Source organism: Manis pentadactyla, chromosome 4, assembly GCF_030020395.1.
Source record: "Manis pentadactyla isolate mManPen7 chromosome 4, mManPen7.hap1, whole genome shotgun sequence".
Lineage (NCBI taxonomy): Eukaryota > Metazoa > Chordata > Mammalia > Pholidota > Manidae > Manis > Manis pentadactyla.
In genome coordinates this window covers 102998691-103019300 of record NC_080022.1, presented here as the reverse complement: position 1 = coordinate 103019300, position 20610 = coordinate 102998691, and the positions used below count along the sequence as shown (strand labels likewise).

The following is a 20610-nucleotide window of genomic DNA, read 5'->3' as shown; positions in this document are numbered from 1 at the left end:
AACAGGCTCCTTTCACCAGTCATCTTGTGTCTGAGACCAGAAAGTAGGAAAACCCATAGCATCAGGTACTAATTCTGTATGGCCACTTAAAGGGTACTGAACAAAGCCCATTGAACAAACTGAGCCAGAAGAGCGAGTTTATACATGTTGGTTCATCCCTGGACAGATAATCTGGTACTGTCCTATGAGAGAAGATGTTCTTAGTCATATTATATGGGTGAAGTTTTGTATTCATCCTAAAGGAAAGCTCAAAATATGTACGATTTAGTAAACAGTTGCAATATGCAGGCATTGTTCTACTCACTAGATGTGTACCATCTCATAGGAAGCCCTGTGAAGTAGCTTTATTATCCCCAATTTATAAGTGAAGATATTAAGGCTCAAATTCCTTGCCCAGGGTCTGCCTCTGAATTGGCCAGCCCTGCCTAGCTGAGCAAAGTCAAGATTATCCCACGTATTTATCATGTTAAATCCCTCACTGGATGGTTGTGGTGCTCATGACACACAGTAGTTTGTGATATGTACATCTGTACTTTATATCCCAAGTGGAGCTGTGGGAAGCAGTCTGTGAATTGGATTTTGAAAGTCAAATGTCATGGTAAATTGATTAAAGCAGTGATTCTTAAATGGGGGAGCTGATGTGAATATTGACACAGCTGTGTGGGAATAGGTGCTACCAGAATCTAGCAGCCACTCTCCTGAGCACATGCCTGCTTCTACATGTGCTATAGGAAAAGGGGCTGAGACCACCAGGCCAGAGTAGCTTTCTCTTTATGATGCCTTTTGTAAGAAGCAAAATCTCCTGTAGCCAAACAGGCACTCCCCTAATTTTTAAGTGCACAAATATTTGAGGATTGGCTTATCCAGTCCAGGGTGCAACGACCTTCAATCACAAGGTAGATGAAGAGATGAACAGAGTTAAGCACACACCTTTTAAAATTGCAAATATAAACTGCCTGTTATACAGTGATGTTTAGTGGTTTGCTGGTAAATCTTTAACAACAGGCTTTTCAGGGGCAAAAGCCTTCATTTGTAGCATTTGCCGATTTCTGTGGTGTAAATAATCCCAATCTTTCCACCATGTCTGATTTCAAGCTACTAAACTGACTTCACTGAGTGTTGAGCAGAGGGGTTGAAAAGAGGTACATACAGCAGGCTCTCACGAGAAACTGCTAGCCAGTCCAGGCTGGCTCCAGCATACCGCTGGACCTTGACTTCTCTTCTACGTATCTGCCTACAAAGATCCTGGGTTGGCAACCAGGCTGTTCTAGCCAATCCTGCCCCTAGTGGCCAGAGACAGAACTCCCTAATTAGTCTTTATTGCCCTGTTTTCTCCCCTTCAGGATTCTGTTGCTTCCTGCTTTCCAAGGTTCTTCATGCAGACAATCTTATTCCCACACTTTTTCCTATATCCTTTTAACCACCTTCTTTATGTATCACTGCATTCTAATCTGTGTCTGCTAATCCAGGAATATTTCTTCTCCTTTCCCCCTCTTCAGTCCATCAGTAGTCAAAGGACTACCTGATTGAGAATAATAATAATAATGTACATGTAAATACATTTACTTAGGGTAAAGCAAGACAGATGCTCTGAAACTCAATTAGAAATGAGAAAATCCACCACCAGCCTCTTAAAGCTTTTTATTCTCAGGTGAACCTACCAAAATTTCAGGCCAAGTCTACCTAACTTCTTTAATCAACATTTCTTTTCTTCCATCATTGGAAGTAAGCTATATATTTAAAGGATTTCTAATTTTATAATAGTATGTATCTGGTGTTATTATAATGGTATTGTTTTTTTTCTAATTTCTTTTCATTGCCAGCATATCCTCTACTGTAAAAGAACCAAATTCTTTCATAACTATTAATCAATATGAATGATTATAATCTATGGATCTATTAACATGAAAAATATATCTAGGACTCTAAAGAGCCAACTCATAAGTACACTTTTTACTTTTCTTACTACCTGTTATTTTATTTCAGAGCTCTAGATTTCAATCATTTGCATCCCTCATTTATGATATATCATGTCTGCTTACTACCTGTAGTACTTAATACTTTTCTCTAAATTGATAAATAAAATCATATAAAATGAAAACTTCAAATCACTACCACAAATGGAAACTGGTGTCACTTGCTAAAAACAGTTGCCCTTTCATGCATTTTTAATAGACCTGTCTATAGGTCTCCCACAGTCATCCCTCACAGCAACAGAGGTAAACACACCACTCTGGGGACACCTGTCCCATTTGAATTGAAGTATAAATTGGGAACAACTACTGATTCCTACAGGACACAAAAATCCCTCAGTGAAGCAATAAACTAGGGCCTCAAGAGGGCCTGCATTCCAAGCCAGCTTCAGGTGCTGGTAGAGTGGCCTCTGTGATAAGATTTTAAGGCCCAGAAGGACCTGAAAGACTAGCAACTTATGCTGCTTTATCTGTTATAAGCACATGTCAGAAACTCCCCACTGGAACTTTCATCCCTTTAGCTGAGTGGTTTCCAAACCCAAAGGCATGAGGAAGAGAAGGTGGGACAAGGTGTAACTAGTGGGCTCCAGACACAGGGCTCTCTCACCTCTAACAGAGCAAATTTGTCTTTCCAGAAGAGAAAAAGGGTTTGGACATCACTCCTTGGATTAAGCTTAAATCATAAGAAATTGCAAGTACCGGAGGGATCGGAAGATGGCGGTGTGAGTAGAGCAGCGGAAATCTCCTCCCAAAACCACATATATCTATGAAAATATAACAAAGACGACCCTTCCTAGAATAAAGACCAGAGGACACAGGACAATATCCAGACCACATCCGCACCTGAGAGAACCCAACGCCTCGCGAAGGGGGTAAGATACAAGCCCCGGCCTGGCGGGAGCCAAGCGCCCATCCCCCCAACTCCCGGCGGGAGAAGAATAGGCAGAGCGGGAGGGAGATGGAGGCCAGGACTGCCGAACACCCAGCCCCAGCCATCCGGGCCAGAGTGCAGACACAGTACGGGCCCAGGGGACCCTGGATGCCAGGGAAACAGGGCAGCAAGAACAGTGAGCGGGCACCGGTGGCCTGGCGCTGGAGGACACCAGAAAAGCGAGCGACCATTTTTTGTTGTTGTTGTTGTTGTTTTGTTTTGGCGAGCGCTTTTTGGAAGACTTAAAGGGAAAGGGACCCCAATACTAGGGAAACAGGGCAGCAAGAACAGTGAGTGGGCACCAGTGGCCTGGCGCTGAAGGACACCAGAAAAGCGAGCGACCAGTTTTTTTTCTTTTTTGCTGTTTTGTTTTGGCGAGCGCTTTGTGGAAGTCTTAAAGGGATAGGAACCCCAATACTAGGGAAACAGGGAAGCAAGACCGGTGAGCAGATGCCTGAGGCTGGCACCGGAGAATAAAGAAAAACGAGCGGACACCTTTTTTTTTTCATTTTTTTAAATTAAAATAATTTTTTTTTCTTTCTTTTTTGTGGTCGTTGTTTTGTTTTGGCGGGTGCTTATTGGAAGTCTTAAAGGGGCAGGGCGGGACACTTAATCCAGAGGTAGGGAATCCGGGATCTCTGGGCACCCTAACCCCTGGACTGCAGGGAGCACGGAGGCCCCTTACAGAGATAAATAGCCTCCCAGCCGCTCCCCCTCCAACGCGACTCCACCACTTTGGAGCAGCAGCCCGAGCCAGGCCATGCCCACAGCAACAGCGGAGATAAACTCCATAGCAGCCGGGCAGGAAGCAGAAACCCTGTCTGCGCACAGCTGCCCAGCACAAGCCTCTAGAGGTCACTGTTCTCCCAGGACAGGAGGGCCACAAACCAACAAGAAGGGAAGTTCCTCCAGCCATCACTCATCCCAACTCTGCAAACTATTCCTATCACCATGAAAAGGCAAAGCTACAGGCAGACAAAGATCACAGAGACAACACCAGAGAAGGAGACAGACCTAGCCAGTCTTCCTGAAAAAGAATTCAAAATAAGAATCATAAACATGCTGACAGAGATGCAGAGAAATACGCAAGAGAAATGGGATGAAGTCCAGAGGGAGATCACAGATGTCAGAAAGGAGATCACAGAAATGAAACAAACTCTGGAAGGGTTTATAAGCAGAAGGGATAGGATGCAAGAGGCCATTGATGGAATTGAAACCAGAGAACAGGAACGCATAGAAGCTGACATACAGTGAGATAAAAGGATCTCCAAGAATGAAACAATATTAAGAGAACTGTGTGACCAATCCAAAAGGAACAATATCTGTATTATGGGGGTTCCAGAAGAAGAAGAGAGAGGAAAAGAGATGGAAAGTATCTTAGAAGAAATAATTGCTGAAAACTTCCCCAAACTGGGGGAGGAAATAATTGAACAGACCACGGAAATACACAGAACCCCCAACAGAAAGGATCCAAGGAGGACAACACCAAGACACATAATAATTAAAATGGCAAAGATCAAGGACAAGGAAAGAGTGTTAAAGGCAGCTAGAGAGAAAAAGGTCACCTATAAAGGAAAACCAATAAGGCTAACATAAGACTTCTCGACAGAAACCCTACAGGCCAGAAGAGAATGGCATGATATATTTAATACAATGAAACAGAAGGGCCTTGAACCAAGGATACTGTATCCAGCACGACTATCATTCAAATATGATGGTGGGATTAAACAATTCCCAGACAAACAAAAGCTGAGGGAATTTGCTTCCCACAAACCACCTCCAGAACATCTTACAGGGACTGCTCTAGATGGGAGCACTCCTAGAAAGAGCACAGCAAAAAACACCCAACATATGAAGAATCGAGGAGGAGGAATAAGAAGGGAGAGAAGAAAAGAATCTCCAGACAGTGTATGTAACAGCTCAATAAGGGAGCTAAGTTAGGCAATAAGATACTAAAGAGGCTAACCTGAACCTTTGGTAACCACGAATTTAAAGCCTGCAATGGCAATAAGTACATATCTTTCAATAGTCACCCTAAATGTTAATGGGCTGAATGCAAAAATCAAAAGACACAGAGTAATAGAATGGATAAAATAGCAAGACTCATCTATATGCTGCTTACAAGAAACTCACCTCAAACTCAAAGACATGTACAGACTAAAAGTCAAGGGATGGAAAAACATATTTCAAGCAAACAACAGCGAGAAGAAAGCAGGGGTTGCAGTATTAATATCAGACAAAATAGACTTCAAAACAAAGAAAGTATCAAGAGATAAAGAAGGACACTACGTAACAATAAAGGGCTCAGTCCAACAAGAGGATATAACCATTCTAAATATATATGCACCCAACACAGGAGCACCAGCATATGTGAAACAAATACTAACAGAACTAAAGGGGGAAATAGACTGCAATGCATTCATTCTAGAAGACTTCAACACACCACACACCCCAAAGGATAGATCCACTGGGCAGAAAATAAGTAAGGACACGGAAGCACTGAAAAACACAGTAGAGCAGATGGACCTAATAGACATCTATAGAACTCTACATCCAAAAGCAACAGGATATACATTCTTCTCAAGTGCACATGGAACATTCTCCAGAATAGACCACATACGAGGCCACAAAAAGAGCCTCAGAAAATTCCAAAAGATTGAAATCATACCAACCAACTTTTCAGACCACAAACGCATAAAACTAGAAATAAACTGTACAAAGAAAGCAAAGAGGCCCACAAACACATGGAGGCTTAACAACACGCTCCTAAATAATCAATGGATCAATGACCAAATCAAAATGGAGATCCAGCAATATATGGAAACAAATGACAACAACAACACTAAGTCCCAACTTCTGTGGGACACAGCAAAAGCAGTAATAAGCGGAAAGTATATAGCAATCCAAGCATATTTAAAAAAGGAAGAACAATCCCAAATGAATGGTCTAATATCACAATTATCAAAATTGGAAAAAGAAGAACAGATGAGGCCTAAGGTCAGCAGAAGGAGGGACATAATAAAGATCAGAGAAGAAATAAATAAAATTGAGAAGAATAAAACAATAGCAAAAATCAATGAAACCAAGAGCTGGTTCTTCGAGAAAATAAACAAAATACATAAGCCTCTAGCCAGACTTATTAAGAAGAAAAGAGAGTCAACACAAATCAACAGTATCAGAAACGAGAAAGGAAAAATCACGACGGACCCCACAGAAATACAAAGAATTATTAGAGAATACTATGAAAACCTATATGCTAACAAGCTGGGAAACCTAGGAGAAATGGACAACTTCCTAGAAAAATACAACCTTCCAAGACTGACCCAGAAAGAAACAGAAAATCTAAACAGACCAATTACCAGCAACGAAATTAAAGCGATAATCAAAAAACTACCAAAGAACAAAACCCCTGGGCCAGATGGATTTACCTCAGAATTTTATAAGACATACAGGGAAGACATAATACCCATTCTCCTTAAAGTTTTCCAAAAAATAGAGGAAGAGGGGGTACTCCCAAACTCATTCTATGAAGCTAACATCACCCTAATACCAAAACCAGGCAAAGACCCCACTAAAAAAGGAAACTACAGACCAATATCCCTGATGAACGTAGATGCAAAAATACTCAACAAAATATTAGCAAACCGAATTCAAAAATACATCAAAAGGATCATACACCATGACCAAGTGGGATTCATCCCAGGGATGCAAGGATGGTACAACATTCGAAAGTCCATCAACATCATCCACCACATCAACAAAAAGAAAGACAAAAACCACATGATCATCTCCATAGATGCTGAAAAAGCATTTGACAAAGTTCAACATCCATTCACGATAAAAACTCTCAGCAAAATGGGAATAGAGGACAAGTACCTCAACATAATAAAGGCCATCTATGATAATCCCACAGCCAACATTATACTGAACAGCGAGAAGCTGAAAGCATTTCCTCTGAGATCGGGAACTAGACAGGGATGCCCAATCTCCCCACTGTTATTTAACATACTACTGGAGGTCCTAGCCATGGCAATCAGACAAAACAAAGAAATACAAAGAATCCAGATTGGTAAAGAAGAAGTTAAACTGTCACTATTTGCAGATGACATGATACTGTACATAAAAAATCCTAAAGACTCCACCCCAAAACTACAAGAACTGATATCTGAATACAGCAAAGTTGCAGGATACAAAATCAACACACAGAAATCTCTGGCTTTCTTATACACTAACAATGAACCAACAGAAAGAGAAATCAGGAAAACAACTCCATTCACAATTGCATCAAAAAAAATAAAATACCTAGGAATAAACCTAACCAAAGAAGTGAAAGACATATACTCTGAAAACTACAAGTCACTCTTATGAGAAATTAAAGGGGACACTAACAGATGGGAACGCATCCCATGCTCGTGGCTAGGAAGAATTAATATCGTCAAAATGGCCATCCTGCCCAAAGCAATATACAGATTTGATGCAATCCCTATGAAACTACCAGCAACATTCTTCAATGAACTGGAACAAATAATTCAAAAATTCATCTGGAAACACCAAAGACCCCGAATAGCCAAAGCAATCCTGAGAAAGAAGAATAAAGTAGGGAGGATCTCACTCCCCAACTTCAAGCTCTACTATACAACCATAGCAATCAAGACAATTTGGTACTGGCACAAGAGCACAGCCACAGACCAATGGAACAGACTAGACAATCCAGACATTAACCCAGACATATATGGTCAATTAATATTTGATAAAGGAGCCATGGACATACAATGGCGAAATGACAGTCTCTTCAACAGATGGTGCTGGCAAAACTGGACAGCTACATGTACAAGAAAGAAACTGGACCATTGTCTAACCCCATATACAAAAGTAAACTCAAAATGGATCAAAGACCTGAATGTAAGTCATGAAACCATTAAACTCTTGGAAGAAAAAATAGGCAAAAACCTCTTAGACATAAACATGAGTGACCGCTTTTTGAACATATCTCCCCGGGCAAGGAAAACAACAGCAAAAATGAATAAGTGGGACTATATTAAGCTGAAAAGCTTCTGTACAGCAAAAGACACCATAAATAGAACAAAAAGGAACCCTACAGTATGGGAGAATATATTTGAAAATGACACATCCGATAAAGGCTTGACGTCCAGAATATATAAAGAGCTCACACGCCTCAACAAACAAAAAACAAATAATCCACATAAAAAATGGGCAGAGGAACTGAACAGACAGTTCTCCAAAAAAGAAATACAGATGGCCAACAGACACATGAAAAGATGCTCCACATCGCTAATTATCAGAGAAATGCAAATTAAAACTACAATGAGGTATCACCTCACACCAGTAAGGGTGGCTGCCATCCAAAAGACAAACAACAACAAATATTGGCGAGGCTGTGGAGAAAGGGGAACCCTCCTACACTGCTGGTGGGAATGAAAGTTAGTTCAACCATTGTGGAAAGCAGTATGGAGGTACATCAAAATGCTCAAAACAGACCTACCATTTGACCCAGGAATTCCACTCCTAGGAATTTACCCTAATAATGCAGCAATCAAGTATGAGAAAGATCAGTGCACCCCTATGTTTATCGCAGCACTATTTACAATAACCAAGAATTGGAAGCAACCTAAATGTCCATCGATAGATGAATGGATAAAGAAGATGTGGTACATATACACAATGGAATACTACTCAGCCATAAGAAAAGGGCAAATCCAACCATTTGCAGCAACATGGATGGGGCTGGAGGGTATTATGCTCAGTGAAACAAGCCAAGCGGAGAAAGAGAAATACCAAATGATTTCACTTATCTGTGGAATATAAGAACAAAGGAAAAACTGAAGGAACAAAACAGCAGCAGAATCACAGAACTCAAGAATGGACTAAGAGGTACCAAAGGGAAAGGGACTGGGGAGGATGGGTGGGTAGGGAGGGATAAGGGGGGGGGGAGAAGTAGGGGGGTATTAAGATTAACATGCATGGGGGGGTAGGAGAAAAGGGAGGGCTGTACAACACAGAGAAGGCAAGTAGTGATTCTACAACATTTTGCTATGCTGATGGACAGTGACTGTAAAGGGGTTTATAGGGGGGACCTGGTATAGGGGAGAGCCTAGTAAACATAATATTCATCATGTAAGTGTAGATTAGTGATACCACAAAAAAAAAAGGCAGTTCCTGTGTTGTAACCTCCAATGAGTTCTACACAAGGGTATAAAGGGCATATAAAAGAGTAGGGAAAGGGTCTGTTTGTGTTTATACAGAGGATCAAATCCTAATTGGGCTACCCCGAAAATGAACTAAGATACGATATGAAAAAGAACTTCCAACATCAGCACTCTTGGGAAGACTCATGCCAGAAGATGATCATCAAAAAACCCCAACAAAGATCCACGCACTGCTACAGCTGTAGATGCACTCATCCCACCAGTTCCTGGACTTGCCATGGGAATGAAGGAGATATCTAAGTTGGCCTGTGCATACAGTAAAACAACAAATTTGACTGGATCTATACTGTTGGAACTCAATCAAGAATTAGGAGAAGTGCAAATTGTAGCGCTCCAAAATCTTACAACTACAGACTATTTACTGTTAAAAGAACATAAGGGATGTGAACAGTCCCCAGGAATGGGTTGTTTTAATTTGTCTGATTTCTCTCAGACTGTTCAAGTTCAGTTGGAAAATATCCATCATATCATAGATAAGTTTTCACAAATGCCTAAGGTGCCTAACTGGTTTTCTTGGTTTCACTGGAGATGGCTGGTAATTACAGGTATGCTTTGGTTATGTAACTATACTCCTATTATGTTAATGTGTGTGCGCAATTTAAGTAGTAGCTTAAAACCTATACATGCTGAAGTTACTCTACAAGAAGATATGTCAAAGAAATAATCAATCTTCCCATGTTTTCTTCCGCCTGCTACTTCTATAGCTTTTCATCTTCCTTCCTAATTACAACCCTTAAATAGAATTCATGCCTCATATCAAATTTACTGAGTATCATAATTCTTCCAAGTGGTAAAGATTCCTCAAGACAAATGCTGGGCATAGTAGCTACAGGGCATAAATATGCAAAGAAATAAAAAGCTAACCATTTCAAACAATAAGGCTTCTCTCTCACTTACCAACTTTACATTTCCCTGTATGGCCCCAGAAGATGTCTGGTTAGCCAGAGACGGGTAAGATTCCTCAAGGGAGGAACAACCTAAGACAGGCACAGTCGCAGGGGGGTCATCAGGTGAGAAATTGGGGATCAACAGAGGTGAGGCTTAGAACCTCACCCCCCCTGTTCTGAGAGAAATCTTCTGCATCCGTGGATGTTTTATTGCCCTTGTCTAGCTTGGATTAACACATAGTCTACAGGCACACACCTGATCATCTACATTTGCTCTCTTACAACACTAAACTATGTTTTCTACCTTTATCTTGTATCTACCTACCACTTCAGCATTTTATTAAAAATAATAATAATAAACAGAGAAATGTGGTATCCACATATAAATCAAGTATAAAAATCAAATGAGTATTCATATTTGAACTGACTGTTTATAGTTCATAATGCATGAGCAAAACCGAAAGTTTCTGTGATGACTGCCCTTGTACTGTTCACCATGTAACTTATTCACTATGTAAGAATTTGTTCTCCATGTAAGAACTTGTTTATTATGCCTCAGAAGATTGGAGACTGATGAGAGTTAGGCTTGGGGTGGATTAATGATTGTGCATTGAGCATTGCCTCCAGTATACAGAATTTTATTGTTGTTAACAACCATTTGATCAATAAATACGAGAGATGCCCTCACAAAAAAAAAAAAAGTACACACTTCCAATGGTGAAATAAATAAGTAACCAGGATGTAATGTATAGCATAAGGAATATAGTCAAGATATTGTAACAGCTTGGTATGGTGATAGCTGGTACCTAGAATTGTCTTGTATATAAATGTTGAATCACTATGTTTTACACCTGAAAGTAATGTAATGTAATACTGTGTGTCAACTACCCTTCAATAAAAAATAATTATCTACAAAAAAAAAAAAAAAAAAACTGAAAAAAAAAAAATTTTCACAAATGCCTTGGGGGCCTATCTGGTTTTCTTGGTTTCACTGGAGATGGCTGGTAATTATACATCTGCTTTGGTTATGTCACTGTATTCCTATTATGTTAATGTGTGTGCGCAATTTAATTAGTTTAAAACCTATACATGCTTAAGTTACTCTACAAAAGATATGTCAAAGAAATAATCAATCTTCCCATGTTTTCTTCCGTCTGCTACTTCTATAGCTTTTGTTCTTCCTTCGTAATTACAACCCTTAAATAGAATTCATGCCTCGTATCAAATTCACCAAGTATCATAATTCCTCCAACTGGTAAAGATACCTCAAGACAAATGCTGGGCATATAAGCCACAGGGCATAAATCTGCAGAGAAGTAAAAAGCTAACCTTTTCAAACAATATGGCTTCTCTCTCACTTACCAACTTTACATTTTCCTGTATGGCCCCGGAAGATGACTGGTTAGCCAGAGACGGGTAAGATTCCTCAAGCGAGGAACAACCTAAGACAGGCACAGTCACAGGGGGGCCATCAGGTGAGAAATTGGGGATCAACAGAGGTGAGGCTTAGAACCTCACCCCCCGTTTTGAGAGAAATCTTCTGCATCCGTGGATGTTTTATTGCCCTTGTCTAGCTTGGATTAACACATAGTCTACAGGCACACACCTGATCATCTACATTTGCCCTCTTACAACACTAAACTATGTTTTCTACCTTTATCTTGCACCTACCTACCACTTCAGCATTTTATTTAAAATAATAATAATAATAATAAAGGGAGAAATGTTGGATCCACATATAAATCAAGTATAAAAATCAAACGAATATTCGTATTTGACCTGATTGTTTATAGTTCATAATGCGTGATCAAAACCGAAAGTTTCTGTGATGACTGCCCTTGTACTGTTCACCATGTAAGAACTTATTCACTATGTAAGAATTTGTTCACCATGTAAGAACTTGTTCATTATGCTTCAGAAGATTGGAGACTGATGAGAGTTAGGCTTGGGGTGGATTAATGATTGTGCATTGAGCATTGACTCCCCTATACAGAATTTTATTGTTGTTAACAACCATTTGATCAATAAATATGAGAGACGCCCTCTCAAAAAAAAAAAAAAAGTAAGCCAGCTTGAGGACCTTGAATCTATCTGGAGGGTGAACACTAGTTGGTTTTGGCCACCCAACATAGTTCCTCTTCCTTGGCACTCATCTCCAGATCCAGGGGAGGACCTGTGGCCAAATCGGAGCTGATCAGAATCAGCGTCTCGTCTGAATTTTTTGAGAGAGAGAAGCTTTCTCTTTTGTCTGAGCCTGGAATATTTGGTGGCCATCTTGCTACCACGTGGACCCTTAGGGGAAGTTTGTAGAATGAGAGAGACCAAGTCCTGTGACATCACTGGAGCCCCTGGATCATAATGCTCTTGAACTTCCTGAGCCAATTTAAATTGAGGTTCCTGCCACTCCCAACTTAAGAAATTGTAATTAACACACCTCACTAGGAATGTATACCTGTCAAAAGCTCACAGCTGATGGGAAGGGAGTATGAGAAAGAAAAACAGAGGATCAGGTAATGGGAAAAGGAACTACATTGAGAAGAAAATATGGACTCATGTGGTTGGGTGGGTTCTATACATGACCAATGAGTCTGTGTGGCTGTGACACAGAATACTTGGACCCAGCACGTGAATCGAGGAGGGTGATCCTTGCCTGCCCTGTCTGGAAAGAGTGAACTGAGAACTTACAAGAAGGTGAAGAGAGACAGAATGTCACAAACTGAGCTTTATTCATATTTATGTTAAGAAAGGACTCTTTGGGCCCAGAGCAAAGGCCTACCAGGGGAGAGAGTATGAACAGGAATTCTCCTAGGATCTCAAAGCAGAGACTATATCTCATTCGGTCTTTATTTACCCACCATCCTCCCTAAGGTCTGGCATGCAGGAAGCTCTCAGCAGAGATTCATAGGATAACATAATACTTGCTGTCTGAAGAAAAAGTGGTGGATGGGCTTGGGTTGGATTTTGGAGGGCTCTGAGTAATAGAAAAATAATAAATATGGGCTTTCTATGAAATGAAAAACGATGCATTCAATAATTTAATGAATATTTATTGAGCATCTACTATGAGCTAGTACTGTTCTGGGTGCTGGGAAGGTGTGTCAGTGAGCAAAACAAAGATTCCTGACCTCATGAAGTTCATATTCTAGGGGAGAGACAGTCAACAAACAAGTTCTGTGGGAAAAAAAAGTCTAAACAAAGCAGGTGAGGAGGACCAGGAATGTGGGCTGGAGGGGTTGTAATCGTTCAGTGGAGTGATGGGAGGCAGACCTCACTGAGAAGGTAACATTTGAACAAAGTCTAGGGAGGGTAGTGAGGGCGAGGTGCAGACCCTTAGGGGGAACATACTGCAGGTAGAAGGAATAGCCAGCGCAAAGGCCCTGAGGTGGGAGCATGCCTAGGGTGGCCCAGGAGCAGTGTGGAGGTCAGTGAAATGGGAACAGGGTGAGGGAGAAGAGCAGGGCTGAGTCAAGCAGGTCAGAGCACAGGCAGCCCTACCTGTGGGATTTTGATTTTCCCCCTCAGAGGAGCAGCAATCACTGGAGGGTTTTGAGAAAAGGGCTGACATAGTCTGACACCATTTTTAGAAGGGTCACTCCAGCTGCAGTGTTGAGAATAGACTGTCAGGGGCCTAAGCAAGAGAAAGGGATGGGTTAGCAAGCTGTGCTTTGACACAGAAGGCAGTGGCTTGGCACGGGAGTAGTGGAGGAGATATAAGAAATGGTCTGTTTCTATACACATTTTGAAGATTCGGCCGATTTCTTGATGGATTAGTTACAGGGCTGTGAGAAAATAAAAGGAGTCAGGATGACTCCAAGCTTTGGGATTTGAATAACAGGAGGAACGGCACTGCCAGTAACTGGTGTGGGGAAGAGAAAGGGTGGAGTATGTTCTCGACAGAAGACCGGGAATGCGTTTTTGGACACATTAGCATTTGATACATCTGTTGGACTTCTGACTGGGGACATTGAGTAAGCAGTTGGATATGGTGGTTGGGAGTTCAGAGAAGACTAAAGGTAACAAATTTGGTAGATGTCACGTACAGATCATTTGTGGAGCTCTGCAGGCGAGTGAGTGCCCACAAGAAATTGAGTATATGTAGAGAAAAGATGTCCCAGGAATAAGCCCTAGGGTTCCCATGTTAGGAAGTTGGGAAGGAGTCGGGGTGCCACCAGTGGAGACTGAGAGGGAGTGGCCATGTGACAGAAGGTAACTGGAAGGCTGTCTTCTAAAAGCCAAGGGAAGAAAGGAAAGGGTCATCAGGAACTATGTCAAGCGCTTCTCGCAGGTCAAGCAGGAAGAGTACTGATAATGAGCCTCCAATTAGTGGAGGTCACTGGAGATACTGGCAAGTTCTTTCATTTATCTTCCATGCAATGCAGGGGTAAGGGCCCTGTGAGTGTGTATAAGATAAAGCAAGAAAAGAAGGGGACACAGCCAGAATAGACATGGATTCTAGACATGTTGCTAGAAAGGGGACCATAGAAATAGGATGGTATGGTAGTTGGCGGAAGGAATGAGGATTTTGTTTGATGGGAATTATCTAGTGCAGAGGGGAAAAATAGGAATGTAGGAGAGAGGGGAGGATTGCTGGAGTGACCACCTCAAGGAGGTGAGAATGGGCAGAATTAGTCCAAAAGTGGCAGTTTTAGTCCTTGGGTGGGCATCAGGTGACAGCAGACAGTCTGCAGCCATGGGGGGGATGGCAGAGCACTGAGTACAGCTATTGGCAGATGGGCTAGCTAAAAGCAGCTGCGGAAATTTTATTCTATTATTTATGTTTTTTTAAACCAAGCAAGCATCACAGAGTGAGGTTGATAGAGGAGATTTTGGATATTTGAGGGAAAGAAAGAAAGTGTGCAAGAGTGATTATGAAGAACAAGAAAACAATTGGCATTGGAGGTATGGGATGTCAGTCGGAAAGCATACACCTCTGTTGGAGGTGTGGGGCCATGAATTTAAAGCGGAGCCAGTTGTTCTCTTCTCTGGCCCCACTCAGCTTCATGGCTGCAGGTATGGAGTAGGTAGAGGCTGGATTTCACCAGGATTATGATTTTGCCAAGCAGGCACAACAAAGCAGGGCAGAGGCCAGTCGGTCAGGAGCAAGGGAATGAGGAGAATGACGGTGCACTCCAGCTGGGTAATGGGGAGAGAGGGACAGTGGGAAGGTGGTGGAAGCCACGGAATGGAGAGTCTAGCAGGGTCACGAGCTTGTTGTGGTGACATGGGACAGAGTGAGCTGGAAAACAGGAGCAGTGGCCAGAGAAAGAGGTGCCTGAAATTGGATCATGAAGGGATGGTTTGGTAATTCAAGGTCTGGGAATGGGTGGGAAAGGGTGGTTAAGATAGGGAGGAGTAAGCTTCAAGGAGCCCAGAGGCTGCCTGTTTGGAAGGATTATTTGTGTGTTTACTGAAATGGTCACCTGTAAAGACAGGAGTAATGCTGGGGAGGGTCAGAGTGGACTGGGAGCCAAATCACGGAGGAAGGCAGTGTCATCAGGACCTGGTGCAGCAATGAGGAGAGAGGGTGGCTTTGTCTGATGGCATGAGATTCAAACTGGAGGCTTTCCAACATGAATCAAGAAGCAGCCTAGAGGAGCAAGGACACCTGTCTCACCTCCAGGCTCAGAGGTAGAAGGGCAGTGGGATAAATAAGGCTGTGCCTCTGAGGAGAGTCAGGTTTGGGTTAGAGAAAGGTGACAGGACAGTCAGAGAAGTGAGGGCACTTTTAAATGGGATGCAGACCAACAATAATTCTATCCTTTAGGGAATACCTACAACATCACACACTCTGTTCCAGGTGCCCTAATACATTATTCTAGATTTCATGACACCCTGCAAGGTAGTTTGACACTGAAGAGGTGAGCTGACCTGCTCACATTACACTGATGAAAGTGACAGAATCAGGATTTGAGCCCAGGTCCATGCAACTCCAAATCCCATGGTCTCTCTCCAAAACACAAAACTTTACAACAGCATCTATGTTTCAGAGCTGTAGGAAAAACAACCAGGCAGCAGTGCAGAAAGTGATTGGGAGGAGGAAGAAAGGGAGCAGGAGAACTAGTTACTAAATTGTCTGTTCTTCCTTGGAAACATTTTTTTTCTTTACTTTCTACTAGTGTAATGGGACAAAAATGTTAAAAGGTATAGCTTCCTCCCCTGGTTAACACCTCCCCTCCCAACATCTCCCCCAACACACACACACACACACACACACACACACTCACACAACCCAGGAAGCCTTGTCTTAGGCAGGTGGGGACTTCACTTCAGTGCTGCTGAAGGGGAGCATGCAGCCTGGTCAGCCAACGCACAGGAGCAGGGAGGGTCGGCAGCAGAGCTGGGAGGGGCAGGGGGGCTTAGGGCACAAGGGGTAGGCAAGGTTCTGAAGTGACTCTGGAGTAGCTTCAGGGCACATAGGAAAAGAAGGTGGCAGAGGAGTGGGTGAATGGCCTAAAGACTGTTGTTAGAGGTTTGAGAAATATAATTATTTTATTTAGAGTTTTAAAAGAGGTACCATACAAACAACAAAAGCTTTGCAGTGGAAAGTGAGTCTTCCACCTAGAAACGGTAGCATACTATACATACAATTCTGCACCTCTTAGAAAATTATTTTAATTGAAGCAAAATTAAAAAAATTATTTAAATTGCAGCATTGTTCAGAATAGCCAAGAGCTGAAAGCAACATAAATGTCCATCCAGGGAGAAATGGATAAACAAAATGTGTACATATAATATACAATGGAATTTTATGGAGCCTTCAAAAGGAAGGGAATTCTGTCACATGGATGAATATTGAAGACATCATGCTGAGTGAAATAAGCCAGTTACAATAAGTTACAAATACTGCATGATTCCACTTATATGAGGTGCCTAGAATGGTCAAGTTCATAGGGACAGAAAGTAGAGTGGAGGTTGCCAAGGAAGGGATGGGGAGGCAGAGGGAGTGGTTTAGTGGGTATAGAATTCATTCATGTGGGATGGGGGAGTTCTGGGATCTGTGGCACAAACAGTGTATGTACATGTGGCTGATAATATTGTACCTTACACTTGGAAATTGAGAGTGAATTTTATTTTATGTGTATTTTTGATACACACAAATTATCTTAAGGATTATTACACATCAGTCGTTTCTTTTAATTATAGATAGACCTTCATTCATTCACCCAGTACCCTGCTGAAGAACGGTCAGTTTGTTTCCAATCTCTTTCAATGTACCAATGAAAATTCTGGAACATTTGAGGGTTTGAATTATTTTAAAATCACTTTTGAATTGCCTTTGTTGCTGGATACATTTCCTTTTGCAACCCTGGGATGGACCCACTGTCTGCCATATGCATGTGTAGTTGCATCTCTGAACCTTTGTCCAGTCTGCTCCTCATCCCTCAAAAGTTACTTTGTTCTCAATTTATTCTTCCCTTCTTCTTATTCAGGAGCCAGTGCAACACTTGAGGCTAGTTCAGGCTCTCAGACCACCCACACAGCTCTCACCTCTGAGCCCAATGGCACTTTCCATCACCACCATACATTAGGGGATTTTACCCAAGCTTGGACTTCTGCAGGGACGGTGTTCAGACAATGCCCAGCAGTCAAGCCATTTGGGCTGTTAAACACTTCCCCATCTACTGAGAAACCTAGCTTCTAGCTTCTCTGGGCCCCTCAGAGCAACTCTAGCCCCTTCTGGAATTCCCCTTCATTAGCTTCCTGATAAAGCAGCTAAAGGGCTTACACTTGACATGGCAGGGAGCCTCCAGAACCTGGCTCCGACACTGGGACCAAACTGTGGAACTACCTCCACCCCAGTCATATGGGCTTTAAATATTTTAAGACAACTACCTCCACCCCAGTCATACGAGCTTTAAATATTTTAAATATATGAGTAATTTCATGGGTGCGATCTTGTCTTCTGTTTCTTTGGTATTCCCCATAGCACCTATCACATGAAACACCACATAACCAGTACTCTGAAAACACTGATTTCACAGCTTGCAGGATCCAGAGCATTGGGCCTCCAGAAGCATGCACACTCAACTTACAGGGATGCTAACTCCCATTCCAGAAAGGTCTAAATGTCCCAAGAATCTCTCCTGAGCACCCTGCCTGAAAGCTCCCACACTCTCCAGGCTTCTGCTATGGGCTCATGGAAGCACTGCATAACCCACATCTCTGGAGAGCTTCTCCCCCAGCTCCAGGCAGACCCCTCCAAACGCCTGTTGGACATTTCCAACTGGATGCCCCAACTTCTTATCTTGGCACAGGGCTGACATTTGGCACACAGTTGTGTGATGAATGAATAAGATGAAGTCAAAGCCAGCCTACCTCCCCTTTTAACTCTTCTCCAGAAGTAAACACCTCTCTCACCTCACTGACCGAAGAGAAATTCCCCTTTGTTAACCATTTCCTGTCTTCCCAGTACCAGTGTCCAGGAGGGATGAAGAGACACAGCCTTAAAAAGCAAGCGGTCAGGACCCAGCAGGCACTCTTGGGATTTTAGCGTCCCCTCACTTCAGCTTGAACGCAGGCCAGGCCTGAAGCAAGCTTAGCCCCTAGACTTTCTCACTCTGACCTGGCCCCTACTCAAATTTCCCCCGCTCCCATTTACAGCTGTCTCACGTCTCAGTGGTTAGCTCCGGCCGGTTCCCACTCAGCTCCGCCCCTCCAATACAACTGGGACCCGCCCCAACCATCCTGTTCTCCTCGGACACCCCAAACTCGGCTCCTGGCCTCACACCCCTGGCCCCGCCCCTCCCCCTTCTCCTCCCCAGTTGCAGCACCGCGGGGCCAACCCACCCTCACCTCGGAGAAGAGCGCGGACAGGTGCTCCAGAGGGGCTGCGGGCACGTCCCCGCAGAGCACCGAGCCGCGGACTCTGTGGGGCCCGGGCGGCTCGGGCCTGGTGCGCAGGCAAAATAGCCCCTTAGCACGAGGCGTGCCAGAGTCGGGGCCCGCGTCCAGCCCGGGTCGCAGCGCCAGGCCCCCGGGCCCGGGCCGCACCACCAGCAGCGGCTGCGGACCCTCCGCAGCATCGCGGCCCAGGAAGGCGTGCAGCAGCCGCTCCGCCTCGGCGGTACCCGCGCAGCGCTCCCAGGCGCCCGCAGCCGGTCGCAGGCTCTGGGCCATGTAGGCCCCCAGAAGTCGCAGGCGCGGGTCGGCGCCGGCTTCGTCTTCTGCGTTCTCCTCAGCCAGCGCGGCCCGCTCCTCCGCGCTCGGCATCGTGCGGCCTCTGGCTGCCTCGGGCAGCAGCGGTTTCCCTAGAGACGAGGACGCAGCCGGGGCTCCATCCTCCGCTCCCCTCCTATTGGGCACAGGACTCCTGGCCCCGCCCCTTCCTGTCTAATAAGGTAGGAGAGGGCAGGCTGGGGAAGGGGCGGGATCGCGTCGTTGTTGCTAGGAGACCTGCGGCTGCTCACGTTTAGCGTGTTGCCTCTCATATTGCAAATACTGGAGGGTGATGGTCCTAGGGCACTGGTTTGTAGGATATAAGTGCTGTTAAGGGTCCTGCTAGTTAAGGTCAGATGACATTCCTTAGAGGTCTCCAGACACTGAAAACATTCTGGATGTCCCACCTAGTCCCCAAAAGCACACTTCAAACTTGAGAATAATGTCAGATCATAAAACAGATGTCAAAGAATTCAGTGACATTTTTAACTTATTTGCCACGAAAACTTAAATACTTTAGAGCAATGCTTATGTGGACACTAAGCATTTGAAGTGTGCTGGTGCGGCTGAGGAACTGAATTTTTAAATTTTAATTTTAAGTAATTTAAAATTAAATAGTCAATATGTGGTTCACAGCTCAGCCTCAGAATTATATTACCAATTATATTTTAAGAGGTTTTTTAGTGTCCTGCTGTGTCCGTGCCTCAAGTGTGTGCTTCATCTGACAAATGGGAACTCAGACTCTGAGATCACTTCACTGTGATTTATGTATGCCCCAATCAGTTCTTCTCAAACGCAGCAAAGCAGTTTTAAATGTGCAGGGTGCTCAGACCCTCCCATTCCTGCTGTATATCTTGACCTTGTCTTCAAAAATGAATAATGTGAAACACCTTTCTGACCTCAGAAATTAGCATTTGCCACCTGCTGAATCCTTCTCCATGATCAGGATATAAATAACCTGGTCCTCTGCATGTGTTAAGGTGAGATGGGACAAGGAAAGGTATATAGCCTCAGTAGCATGAGACCTGCAGGTCTGAAAGAGCTCCCTTCTGCCCTGTCACCCTAATTATAGGCACCAACCAGAGACAGCAGCATTTCTGGGTAAAAAGAGCACTTGTAATGGGCTTCAAAGGCATATTAACAGAATAAGCACTTATCAAAAGCAGTGAGGCTAACAAGAGGCCCTCAGGAAATGCTATAGCTAGAAGGTAAAATGATTGATTTCATAATAACTGGGACACAGGAGGTGCTATGATGAAAAATGTTCCCATAGAAACTGAATCTTTATGTTTGTAAAGAGTGTTTTATCATTGCCAGATCAACAGTAGACCAACCAGGAGTAAAGGAACAAAAACAAAGACACTCACATGATTTTTTAAGATGAATTTGATAATTGACTTTTCAAAAAAAGCATCAGGGAAAAGAAGTGTTGAGGC

At 43.3% G+C, this 20610-nt stretch overlaps 1 protein-coding gene across 1 annotated transcript in view; it reads right to left on the bottom strand.

Moving 5' to 3' along the window:
- Nucleotides 1-19279, bottom strand: part of LOC118931523 (dynein axonemal heavy chain 9-like) — a 287535-nt gene extending 268256 nt beyond the window's left edge. Inside the window, 1 exon segment of the mRNA XM_057499470.1 lies at nt 18700-19279. Coding sequence (XP_057355453.1) covers nt 18700-19228 — 529 coding nt within the window. The 5' untranslated portion in view covers nt 19229-19279.
- Between the last annotated feature and the right edge of the window lie 1331 nt (nt 19280-20610).